Source organism: Culicoides brevitarsis, chromosome 2 (genome assembly GCF_036172545.1).
Source record: "Culicoides brevitarsis isolate CSIRO-B50_1 chromosome 2, AGI_CSIRO_Cbre_v1, whole genome shotgun sequence".
Classification (NCBI taxonomy): Eukaryota; Metazoa; Arthropoda; class Insecta; order Diptera; family Ceratopogonidae; genus Culicoides; species Culicoides brevitarsis.
In genome coordinates, this window is record NC_087086.1 from 4,123,064 (window position 1) to 4,136,254 (window position 13,191).

The 13,191-nt window shown below is 31.1% G+C and overlaps 1 protein-coding gene across 2 annotated transcripts; it reads right to left on the reverse strand.

The window, feature by feature from the left end:
* Positions 1-691: 691 nt before the first annotated feature.
* On the reverse strand, positions 692-6,617 carry LOC134832138 (Krueppel homolog 1-like). Of its 2 annotated transcripts, none has more exons than XM_063846049.1 (3): positions 6,199-6,617; positions 3,683-4,224; positions 692-2,826 (listed from the first exon to the last, which is right to left on the reverse strand). In XM_063846049.1, exons 2-3 carry the CDS (start codon positions 4,211-4,213, stop codon positions 1,564-1,566), a joined length of 1,794 nt encoding a protein of 597 aa, XP_063702119.1. In that variant the 5' UTR covers positions 4,214-4,224; positions 6,199-6,617; the 3' UTR covers positions 692-1,563. The 2 variants fall into 2 exon arrangements, with proteins under 2 accessions (XP_063702119.1, XP_063702118.1); XM_063846048.1 differs by lacking the exon at positions 6,199-6,617 and adding an exon at positions 4,364-4,470.
* Between the last annotated feature and the right edge of the window lie 6,574 nt (positions 6,618-13,191).

Genomic DNA, 13,191 nt, shown 5'->3' on the forward strand with positions numbered 1-13,191 from the left:
TTTAATTTAAAAAAAAAATATTTAAAAGGAAAATTAAAAAAATATAAAAAAAAACATTTCAAAAAATAAAAAAAAATTATTTAAAATTAAAAAAAATTAATTAATTTTATTAAATAATTTGAAGGAAAAAAAAAATAATAAAAAATATTTTTTTCTCCATAACTTACCAAAACGAAAATCTTTAATACAAATATCAAATTGAAGCCACAAAATAACTGACCTACAATCAAAAATTTCGCGTAAAAGAAACACGTACGTTTATTTATTTATTTCAAATTTTTTTATTTTTTGTTTTTCAGTATTAAATATTATTATTTAATGTAGAGTAATAATGCTTACAGGTAATTTTTGTATGTATTTTTAAGCTATTTTGTATTTTATTTTTAATCCATACTAAATTGTAATAAATGCAACTTTTTTTTATTCCTTATACTTCAAATATTTTGTTTTTAATTTTTTTCGTAAAATACTATTGAATGTTCATCATTTAATAATTTATTTTTTTTATCAATCTGAGATTTGTCCTTTTTATATTTGATTTTTTAATGAAATGACGACGCAAAAAGCGTGAAAAGTGCCGACTTATGATTTAAAAGCACAATTTTACTATTTTTTTTTTTCGTAATAATGAAAATGACCTTAATCCTAAAAAAAGTTTTTCTTTTATTTATGATTAATATGAATATTTTTTGTGTGACTAAATATGATTATCAGTACTTAGGTAGGTGTGTAGAGGTAAATAGTATAGAAGTTAAAGACAGAGAAAAAAACAACAAAACTCATCTTTTACAATAATATTTGAACAACAACAAGATGAGAGAAAATTAAATTAACAAAAAAATCATAAATTACGCTGTTCGACAGCAACTAAGGAAATTCTTCATTTTTTTTTAAATTTTTTTTTTCAATTATTTTTTTTTTTTAAAGAAGCGTGATTTTTTTTTGCGTTTTAGAAAAAAATTAAAAAAATTTATTTTTTTTTTACAGCAAAGCGACATAAATTTTGGCGATGAATTTTTGCGAATGCGAGCAACGATGACGTGATGCGATGATTATTAATTATTTTAATTATTATTTTTACTGATTGACGGTAAAAAATCGTTTTTGACGCAGTCTTCTTGTACATTGTTTACTATCTAAGATTTATCCAAAAATTGTATTAAAAAATATCTTCCTCTGATTATTTTTTTTTTAAGTAAGTAGCATTTCGGGCCCTTTGTTCTGTACTTTACACGTGTCTTCCGATCGATGGCGCGGGAAGAAATTGACCGAAATAACATCTACTACATCTATGTTAGTTTACTCTTAATTATTCCTGAGACAGTCTTGATTCGGTTTAAGTTTACACAACTTTAACTCTCGATTTACAACTAAAATAAAAAATCATTAATGAACTAAAACGGAGATTAAAGTACGTTCACTATGCTAGATCGCTAAAATATTGGGTTAATTTAATATTATACTGATTCACTATCGTGCTAATATTCAAGTCTTTTTGTAAAATTTGTTGTTGAGGGATTACTTTTGTGTGTTTCGAATACTTTTTCGTCCAAAATATTTGCTCTAAGTTGCTTTGGCAAACTGTATGACGGAGCTCATGCGCAAATTGGCGCCATCTGAGTCGTTGTCCGTGTTGAAGTAGAGTCGTCGTTTGCGCGGAGGTAGTGTGTTGTTGTCGCGATCTGCCATTTCGGGCGACGATGAGCGTTCCGGCGACTCTTCCGACGACGAACGCGGCGGAGTTTCGGGTTCAGTGGTCGCCAAAGCCGCCTCAAGTCGCTTCACAACTTCATCCGACGATCCGAGCAGCGGTTTGTATTCAGGCACAGCTGCGGGCGCGTAATAATTTGAATTCCTGAGTTTAGAAAGTGCCTCATAGGTCGTTGTCAAGTCACTGCAAGCCGTCATCTGGTTGCTATTTGGGCTTAAACTGACCGGAGGCGAGAGAGATGGCGCATTACTGGGCGGGCGGAACTCGTTTTCGCGTTCCTTGGCAGCAGCAAGCATCATTGAGATGGGATGCATTGCGGAAAATTGTTGCTGAGACGAGGATTCGACGTCAGCCAAACGTTGTTGCATGTACCGATGATGGTAAAATTGCTCGGATTCGACAGCAGAGGGTACGGGATGATGGATCATCTCTTCTTTGGCAAGTAATTTAGGTTCGTGACGCGGCGGAGATGGCAATTGACGCGTTGGCGGAGGCGAAGAAACTTGTTTCTTCAATGGTTTTTCAGTCTCAAGCATCATGGCACCCTCGTCGTCATCCGCATCGGGCATATCGTTCGCATGTCCCTTAATATGCGCTTCCATTTCCTTCTTATTCTTAAATGTTTCGTCGCAAATCGTGCATTTGTAGCATTTGGAGCCGTAATGTTGCACGCGATGCAATTTCAAGACGTGATTGTAGCCGAAATCGCGATCGCAAATGTCACAACGATACGGTTTTTCGCCCGTGTGAGTTCGTGAATGCACTTTGAGCTGCTTCGAGCACGTGAAACCTTTGCCGCAGCCCTCGGCGGGACATTTGTAAGGCTTTTCGCCGGTATGAGTACGATTGTGGATGACAAGTTGTCCGGATTGGATGAAAGTTTTGCCGCAAATGTTGCATTTGTGAGGGCGTTCGCCGGTATGGATGCGCATATGACGATGGAGTTTGCCGCTATGCTCAAAGGCTCGACCGCAGCTCTCGACGCTGCATTTGTAGGGGCGTTCTTTCGTGTGAATGCGACGATGAACTTGGAGATTTTCCTTCACACTGAACATTTTGTGGCAAAATTCACATTCGAAGGGGCGTTCGCCTGTGTGAGTTCGATAATGACGAATCTGAAAAGAAAGAAAAAATTAATTATTTAAAAAATAATTTAATGAAAAGGTAAATTTTTGAAGGAATTATTTTTTTTCTTTATAAAAAAATATAGAAATTTAATTTTTTTTTTTGAAAATTTTTTTTTTAAATGTAGGCCGCTAAATTTAGATGAATTTCTTAAAAATTTAATTTTAAAAAAAAAAATTTAATTTCGAAAAAATAATTTCAAAAAAAAAATATTTTTTTTTGAAAAAAATGATTTTAATAATTTTATGTTAAATTTTTAATATTTAACTTTTTAAAATTAATTTTTATTAAATTTTGAAAATTGACAAAAATATAAACAATTTTTTACCAAAAAAAAAAAAAAATTTTAATTTTTATTTTATTTTGCCCCAAATTAAAAACTTTTGAAAAAAATCAAAAAAAAAGTTTATTTTAATAAAAATATAATTTTAAAAATTTTATTTTCATTCAGAGAAAAAAAATAAAATATTTATATAAGGAAAAATTTTTTTTTTTCTTGAATAAAATATAAAAAAAAAAATTTATGAATTTTGAATGACAAAAATTTTTTTTATTTTAAAATTTTTCAATTTCAAAAACTTATGTTTTAAAATTTTTTAAAGTTTTATTATTTCCTTTTGAAAAATAAATTTTTAAAAATTAATTATTATTTTTTAATACAAAAAAATTTATTATTTTTTTTAGAAAAATTTTTTTAAATTGATTTTTTCAAAAAATATTTTTTAAATTATTTTTTTATTTAATTTTAATTTTTTTTTTAAATTTTAATAATTATTTTGAAAAAAAAAATTTTAAATTATAAAAAAAAATTTTTTTTTTTTATAATTTCAGAAATTATCAACTTACCAGTCTTGCGGGCACAGCAAACGTTTTCTGGCACTGATCGCACTGATATTGGTCGGCGCCATTTGCGGGATTCACTGTTTTTGTCATGTCAATGCCTCCTCCGTTCATCGATGCCTTCGCATGACTTTTCATATGACTAGTATGGGCACTTTTGCTTCCGAACGACATGTTGCACTGATCGCACTTGAATTTTGCGGCATTTTTCATTGCCATCATTGGAGGTTGTTGCTGTTGCTGTGATTGCTGTTGTTGTTGTTGCTGATGCAAATTGGCGTATGTCAGATCCACTAATTTGTGATTCATTTGGTCATTGCTGTAGTTTTGGGCATGAAGTTGCATGGCGGCGGATGGCGAATCGAGCGTTTGCAGTGTAATTTGATTATTGCTTAGGTTCATGATTGACGAGAGCTCGAGGCGTGGCGAGCTACTGTTCGATGGGGGGCTCGACGATGGTCCGCAACGACTATTTGGACTGCCGCCATGCAACACTGCGTTGTGCGTAATTAACGGCAATTGCGTGTAGTAAACCATTTTGCGTTTTTCTATAATGAGAAAAATTTAAGGGAAATTTTTTTAGATTTTTTTTTATCACAAAATTTTATTTTTTTTAAATTTAATTTAATTAATTAATTTTTTTTTTAAATTAATTTTTTTTAATTTAATTTTTTTAAATTTTTTAACCTTTTTCATTATTTTCAATTTTCATTTCCGTGCCTGACTTAGCAAGAATATTTTTAAGCCATTGCTTATTTTCCCATAAATTTTTGTTATCCATATTTTTTTTTGGCAATATTTTGTACTTTATGTTGCTTTGCTCTTAAAATTATTTTTTTGAGGTAGATTTGTATAATTTTTATTTATTTTTTACAATTATTTAATATTATTTTTTTTTAATTCAAAATATTTTGTACTTTTTGTTAGATTGCACTTTTTTACACAAAAAAAATTTTAAATCATTTTTTTCTTGTAATTTTTTTTCAGTTCATGGAAAAACTTAACAAAAAAATGTGAGGAGTGAGAGCGAAAAATTTTCCCGACCGAACATCTCAAGTTCTAACGTTGAACTGAACTCGGAATGCAATCAGAAAGTGAACGACTGGTTCTTCGTGCGTGCTTTGGAAATGGAACGCAGATGTACGGCAACGGAATAAATGTTGCACGTGTGTGCGTGAGCAGAGCTTTTTTCTACACGCACGTGATCTTTAATAGAAAAGTGCGTTTCGTAGGTCAAGAAATTTATTTGTAAGTTTTTTTTTATTAAATTAAATTTTAATTTTTTTTAAAACATTTTTTTATCATTTTAGGTAATTTTCAATTAAATTTGGATAATTTCATAAAAAATTTAATGAAAAAAAAATTTTTTAAATTTTTTACCGTTATTTTTGACGGTTACAAATTTTTTTTTAAAAAAACAATTCTTGCTAATTTTTCTCTCTCTCTTTGTAGGATTTTCGCTACGAGAAGCAAATAATGACGTCACAACGCGTCACGAGCCTCCTGCAACTGAATTTCATGGCCACTGTGTCGTCGATATATATCGTAATAGCAATAGCAGCAAGTATCGCAGTAGTCGACGTAGTATTTTTAGAACGTGTGTCGAAATCCGTTCGCTTTCATTCACGAACCTCCACGTGTGTCTGATATTTTTCGAGTACAATAGCCCCGGTTTTTTCGTGTGTGATCGCCGCGACGACACAGAATGAGTGTACGACACAGTGCATTAATAACAACAATATCACCGACCTTTCCAACAAAAAACAGAATGAACGTAGTGTGTACTTTGTGTTGTTTGTATGAGATATGCGAAAAAAAAATAGCGCGTGTAAGTCCTAAAAAAAATCGTTCGTTAATTTGTTTTTTTCTTTTTTTGTCAAAAAAATGACAATTTTTGAGAAAAAAAATTAAAAAAAATTCCAAGATTTAAAAATTAATTTTTTTAATAGATTCAGAACTTTAAAAATTAAAAAAAAAATAAAATTCTCGGAAATTTCCGAGACAATTAAGCGAAATAATTTATGACATCAACAAAAAAAACGCGCAACAAAAAAAAAATTCGCTACGTGATGAACTGACCAATCTTAATAAAATATTTGATGTGATCATTTTTGCAAAAATATTCCTTTTTGTGTATTTTTGGACGGTCGTATACGCAAATGAAGCAAAAGGGAGACGGAATACACGAAATTTTTGGCAATTTTTATTACTACTCGTGTACGTTTTTTTTCTTCTTTTTCGTCTGCTTGCCTATCCCAATCATCAATATGTTATGTAGAATACGCATATTTTTTGGCAATACAGCGACTTTGAGAACGACCTCTAATTATTTATCTTTCGTGTGTGTGTGCGTTTCGTGTGCGGTTTCTAACGCTCGTGTGCGTCGAATGCAGGACAAAAGAGAGACGCAAAGGGAAGCGGATGACGGGCATGTGTTGAAGAATTTTTTGGGGGACCATTTTTCGTGTGTGTGTAACTTTTTCGGTTAGAAGCGCAAAAAAATTATTGAAATGGAAATTTACCTTTTTTGCTGTTGTTGTTAATTGATCGCTGTTTAGATAAAACCTTGTCACTTTTTTATGTACTCAATATTTTTTTTTTGATGTCATTCAAATATTTAACTTCATTTTTTTAATTTTTTTTTGTTGAGGTATTTATGTGTAAGCTGAATTTTTTACACGTTTATTGACCTAGGCCACTTATTTTTTTCATTATTTCATCACTTTTTACTTTTTATTTTTGTGTTATCAACGTTTTTAATTGATTTTTTAACAGTTTTTTGGTAATTTTGCCATTTTATTATTTTTTGTTGTTCATTGTTTACTCAAGTATGTTGTAAATATTTAGGTACATGTACAAATATATGGCTTAATGTTTTTATTTGGTTGTGTCTCTCTTTTAATCTTTACTCGCCGAAATCTGTTTTGCTTCTGACCTGCTCGCCGTATTTAATGTTCTGAACGGAATCCTTGCCGCTCGCTCTTTTGCTGCTGCTTGTTGTTAAGTTGCTGCCGTTATTGAGGTATGTGCGAATTTTGTGTGTAGATGGAAGTCATTCATGTATGCGGGAAGGCAGGGATGGAGATGATGAGGGCCTGAAATGAAAAAAAATTAAATTTTTTTGTTAAAAAATATTTTTTTATAAGAAAAATGTTTAAAAAATAATTTTATTTTAAATAATAAAAACTCTTAAACAGTTTTTCTAAAAAAAAATTTGAAAAAATTTTAATTTTAGTGAAAATTTTGACAGCTGTCAAATGTCAAAAATTATTTTATGCAAGAGCTCATGTGATGATTTTCATTTATTTTTTATTTTATTTTTTGATATTTTGAAGCATTAAAACTTCTTTACTTTAAGAAAAAAACTAAAATTAAGCAAAAATTTTGACAGCTGTCATTTGATAATTTTTTTAAATATTTTTTCGAACCTTTTAAGATTTTAAAAAATTTAATAATGATTTTTGAAATCCATTTTTCTAATGATAAATACAAGAATTAGCATTTAAATTATTTCAAAGCAGAATTTTTGTTAAAATTTTGACAGCTGTCATTTGTGAAAAGCGAATTTATTAATATTTATAAACAATTTTTTTATAAAATTACCAAATTAATATTGTATTTTTTTACTTTTTGATCGAAAATTTTTTATTAATCTTTTTTTTTTATTTTTTTTTCAAATAGTACTACTGTCAAATTTTTCTTATGTCAAAAAATGACGTTTAAATTCAAATTTGACATTTTTTGCAAAAAAAAATTATTTTCTGAAAATTTTTTAAGGAAAAAATTTTTGTTCTTATTCAAAATAAAACAAATTACATTTTAAATTTAAATCATTCAAATTTTAAATTTAAAAAAAAAAAATATGACATCTGTCAAAAAATTATTTAATTTTAAAATAATAAATATTAAAGAGTTAAAAAAATTTAAAAAAAATATTTTTTTTTTCAAATAATTTTATGGAGTTTTCTGGTTAATTAAAAAAAAAATTGAAAATAATGATTTAATTTCTAATAAAAATTTTCCAATAAGAAAATTTAAAAGCAAAATTTCCAATCAGAAACCTCAAATTCCATCCCTGCGTTTCATTCATTCATGTTTACGTCGTATCGAGTACACCCGTACATGCGACACAGTCTACGTTCGAGTACCAAAGAGGGGCTTTTCGCTCATTCTCGTACAATTTAATCAACTCTTTCATGTTCAATAAATAAATTTCTCGCGTTTTTCAATCATTCGACGTCGCCTTTTGCTTTTCACGACACGAGTTGCAATCGCGTTACTCGCCTCCACGAGCCGAAAAATTTATTGAGTAAGGCAAGTAACTTCGACGTTCGTTGTTTGGATGATGAATGAAATCGTCATTACCTATCTTCTCTTTGCGAATGTCTGTTTTTATGAATCAGAGGCAAAATTTGTTTGTTTTTTTTTTTACTACGCAGAGTGTGTCATGTTATAGATAAGCAAAAATTAGATGAGATGCAAAAAAAAAATAATTATTTAATTTTCGGTTGACGAAATTTTTTGTTTGCGTTCTTGCGAGAGTTATTTATTCAAATGTCGGTCAAGTTTGTGAGAAATCTGTCACGTAGACCAATTTTTTGAGGTAATTCTTGTGCGAGAGGCTTTCTTTTGCGGCGATATCTTGTTTGCATGGCGCTCGTTGCAAGTTGTTGACACAATCAAAAGTGCATTGCCCACACGTGTCGCGCGTAATTATCGCATCCCGATAAGACGACGTTGCTGGCGGTGACAATAAATTTCAAAGTTTGTAAGGTTGAAGGAGCGGAAGCCACAAAAATCACCGCGTGGGAGGAAATGAGGATTTTTGAACATTAATGGAAAATTTTTCATCGATTCAGTCAGTTTTTTGCTTTAAAATTAAAATTTTTGTCAAAAAAAAAATTTTATGAGAGATTTTTTTGATGAATTTAGGGCTTTTTTAAGGAATTTTTATTCGAAAAGTGTCTTCAAATGAAAAATTTTCTTAATTTTTAATGATTCTTTTTTAAAATTTTATTAACAAAAAATCAATTTTAGAGTCTCTTGAGCCTTCAAAGATACTCAACAATTAAAATTTCTTACCTTTAAAAATATTTTTTGACATTATTGAGCTTCATATCATCCAAAAAGTTAAAAATTATTTCTTGAAAAAATTTTTTTTTTAATTTTTAATTATTTTTTGTCTTTTTAGGTACTCAAAAGGAAAATTTTGTCATGAAAGAGTCTTCAGCAAGTGTTCTATATGACATTAGAGCTTCAATTGATGTTCATCATTCGTATGAAAATTTAAAAAAGTCATCAAGGGGGCAAATTTAATGCAACTGGAAGATCATATTTAATGTTTGGAAGCTCATGAGTCTCTCTAAAAATGAAATTTACGTTAAAAATATCAATTTAGTGACTCAAAAGAGGCATTTTTGTTCAAAAAATGATCTTTTAAGACATTTTTTGGCAATTTCGGGCCAAATATTTTAATTTTTTGTTGAAAAATCGAAAATTCTCGTCAAATCAATCAAAATTTTCGTCTCCAAATCACTTTCTCGTTCAAATCTCACCCAGATCCATCCAGTAAAACCGCATAAACTTTCGTGTTCCCATATTAATTCAACGAAAATAAACAAATAAATATAAATTCATTGCCTGATAACACGAAATTCGTCTCTCACAATGCACAAACACAGGCAGCGCAAGCATCGATAGTGCATTACTTGGCGAGAAATATCTGAGCTGGTCATTGACCGACAACCGGCACGTGTAACATTGAAACCACGGAGCAGTTACGAGCCTCCTTCACTATTTCCATGTGACATCATCACTTTTTGTTTCTACCTTTGCGTCATGAAATTGCACTCGTACATCGGTGCATCGCAACAAGAAACGCGAGAGAGGCACTTGCACTTTCAATCGCGCATGCATTCTAAGCAAAAAGTGCAATTGCTCTCCCGATTCTTGTGTTCTGATGCAATTCTACGGAAAAAATGCAAAAATTCTCCTCTCTCCCGCCGCCGTGCAACAAGTGATCAAGCAAATCGAACGAAAATCGCGATAAAAAAAAATAAAATTCGCATCAAATTTGCATTTGATTTGCCTCGCCTCGTCCATGATCTAACTCAACACAAATTTGTTTGATCATTTTTTTTTCGTCGTCATTCGACGTACGAGACTTGTTTGTGTTCCGATTACGAACGACGTGCACGGAAACAACGATAGAGAAGCGGCGTAGAAGCTTTTTTGTCGAAAAAAAAGTTGTCGACAATAAAATATTTGAGTGTGTGCGTGACTTTTTTCGTTCGCAACTCTGCGCAAGTCACCCGAATTCCATTTTCACGGAGATTTTCCGACTTTCCCGTCGTGCGTTTTCCCATGTCGGTTACGGGAAACGCATTTACGACGCACTTTTTCGATGAAAAATGTGTAAAACGAGCAATATTCCTCTTCGTCGCTGCGAAATTGGGTTCAAAGACCTTTGTTTACTTTGTGATTTTGGGTTTTTTCCATTCATCTCTTTGCTTTTTGTCAATTTTTGAACAAATTTTCATCAAAATCGACTTTTTTCGAGCAAACCGGTGACAAATTCTCGTTGCGAACGTTCTAAAAAGTCGTGAGTTGTTGCTTAGAAGCGTTATCATGCAACATTTTACGACTTTTTAAGTAATTTATATGACCAAGTAGTAAAAACCGCCAAAGATCGCTGACCTAATAGAGCAATTTCGTGTAAATGCATTAATAAAAAAAAGTCGAAATACGCATGAAAAATGTGGGGATGATGCTCCAAAAAGCGGACAATAACCTTTTTCTTTCCATTTTGCTCCCCCTTTTCCCGTATTTCGTCGTATTTTTCGGGAATTGTGTTCGTCTTAGGGTAGTAAAAGTTCCATTCAATCCCCAAATACGGAAAATTTCCGTTGGTATGAGTCAAGTGCGTGCGTAGAATGCGTAGATATACACTTTTGAGGGAATATAAGGGAACAATTATTGATCGGGTCGGGAATGAAACACACACGAAATCACTACACCGAACGAAATGACGCACAATTTACGCATAGAACGGCAGGCAGGGGGACGTGTGCTATGGAATGAGTTGTGCGTTTTAAAATGCGTTTTTAGTGTTGTGTTATGATTATTTTATTCAATGGTTTCGTCGTTGGCACTACCTGACAACGAAACAAATGAGTTTTCGGTAGATGGATCGATGAGATATGGAGTTCATTGAATGAAAAAATGATAAATTTGACGATATTTGCTCGGTTTAAGAATTTTAGAGCTCTAAAATTGAACTTTTTGTTCAAGAAATTGTCTCAAAGTTGCCTGAAATTGTCAAAAATGAGCCTTTTACGCATATAAAAATTGATTTTTGAATATCATAAGCCCTTAAAGTTACTTTAAAAGGCTAAAAATGTCACTTTTTTAAGTCAAAATGATAATTTTTAGCCATCGAAAGATCTTTGGGAACCTTAAATCAAGCTTTTAGGTTATTTGAAGGGCTTAAAATATATTTGGGATGTAGGATTTGAGTCAAAAACCTAAAAAAATAATAATTTTTTGACTTCAAAAGTTCGTTAAGCTCTTAAAAATGACAAAAAATTAAAATTTCAATGCTTTCATTGAAGATTTTTGATATATTTGAGACCCAAATTGAACTTTTTCTTCAGCAAAGTGACAAAATTCAATATTTTATGTACTCTCAAGTACTCTAAAAGCATCAAACTGAGTAATTTGTTCATCAAAATGCTTAAAAATTGGCATGAAATTTAAAAAATTAATAAATTTTTGCCATGTGACTTCCTCATTTCACCCAAAATTGGCAAAAAATCGCATCTTTACTTCCGACAAAGCACTTTTTCGAACGAAATTTCTCCAAAATCAGTCAAAAACAGAACTTTCCCAAACAAAATCGTTCCAGACTCCATCAAATTCGACGGAAAAAGTTCTGTTTTCAACCAAATTCAGTCGAAACGTAAATAAATATCTCCCCAAAAAGCGTAATTTATCGAGACAATTTACTCAACGCAACATTTATCTCTAAAGTATACTATTTCAATTGACCCATATATGTGAGAGGAGTTCATTGAACTTTCCCCAAAAATAAATTCGAATGTTCTGTTGCTTGCCTGCACGCACGATGCATGCGCAAGACAATTCTTCGCGTCGACACGTGTCGCTTCTTCGGCTTTTTTTTGTTGTTCCTCCACGAAAAAGTTCTTAAGAAATGCTTTCTTGATGATTTTCAGTCCGATTTCTTCAATTTTCTTCCGAATTTTGCTAAAAGCCTAAGTTTTGATCTTCCTTCGAGCCATTTTCGAACTTTTTGATCTCCAAAAAAACCTAAAAAAGAAGGAAAAAAAATAATTTCTTTAAATTTTTCAATAAAAATGATAATTTTGTATCAAAAGCATCTTCAAAGAACATCAAAAAGCTGTAACCAAGAAACACGCCCTTTATAAATTTTTCACTTGTTAATAGACTTCAACATGAGCAAAGGAAAGGAAAGGCAAAAACTCAATTTTTCACATCAACTCCTAACTCAACGTGACGTTTTCGGCAAATTTTCCCTTCCCTTCGTCTATTTTTTATTGCTTTTCATGGCAACTCATCAATCCTAAGCGCCGAGAAAAATAGAAGGGGGATGAAAATTGTGATACATTCACTTGCTTCCGTCTTCCGCACACACACGAAAAAATCGCAAAGATAAGAAAATTTTCTTCGGGAGCAATGACTTCTTCTTCGTTCTTCGCCGTCTTGTCATCGCCATGGAAACATGCCATGTTTTTATCAAATGTCTTAAGGTATTTTCTACGACGGCGTTTTTTTTCTGTCTTTTGGTTAATCTAGATCGCGGTCAATGAACTTTCCTCTGAAGACGAAGACTTATTGATCGGTGGTTGGTAAAACGATTAAATTTCACACGTGAATCGGAAAGTAAAAGGAAAAAAAAATATTTTTTTTTTCGGGCGATAAACAACAACCCGATTGATGGATTTGCGCAAAATTCGACAATTTTTCGTTCGTAAAAATAAATTATCAAAAATTATGAAACCAATTTCTCATATCGGCTTATGAAAAAAATAAATAACGGGAAATAAAAATCTTGTCGTTGGTCACTAACTTTGATAGTTTAAAAAATTTTTGTGATAATTGATGATGCACAACACATTTTTAGATGATTTTTTTATTAATGTTCGTTTTTTTTTCTTTCTTTCATTTTGAGTGTGGGCATGGCATAGAATTATTTAACACAAAGCATCGAATTGAGAGAGTTAATAAACTGTAAAATTAAGTGTTTTCTTAAGATGTTTTTTGTAAGATTTTTTTTTAATAGGAGACAACAATTGAAGAGTATTCAATGAGAATTTTAGGAAAATTTTTTGCTTCTTGAGATGAAAGGCAAAATTTTGAGATTTTTGTTTTTAAAAAAGAGAAATTCGTTCCAGAAGTTTTTGTTTTTTTTAAGTGTCGTATGGAAAAAACATTCAAGAAAGGTCGTTTACATGACAAAAGTGGGCTTTAGAAAGTAA

What these genes read in the sequence shown, in the direction of transcription:
- LOC134832138 (XM_063846048.1), bottom strand. Translation starts at nt 4,457, where the DNA reads ATGGATAACAAAAATTTATGGGAAAATAAGCAATGGCTTAAAAATATT. An exon ending in AATTGAAAATAATGAAAAAG is followed by an intron (nt 4,225 to 4,363) that starts GTTAAAAAATTT and finishes TTCTCATTATAG; the next exon opens with AAAAACGCAAAATGGTTTAC. An exon ending in TTGCTGTGCCCGCAAGACTG is followed by an intron (nt 2,827 to 3,682) that starts GTAAGTTGATAA and finishes CTTTCTTTTCAG; the next exon opens with ATTCGTCATTATCGAACTCA.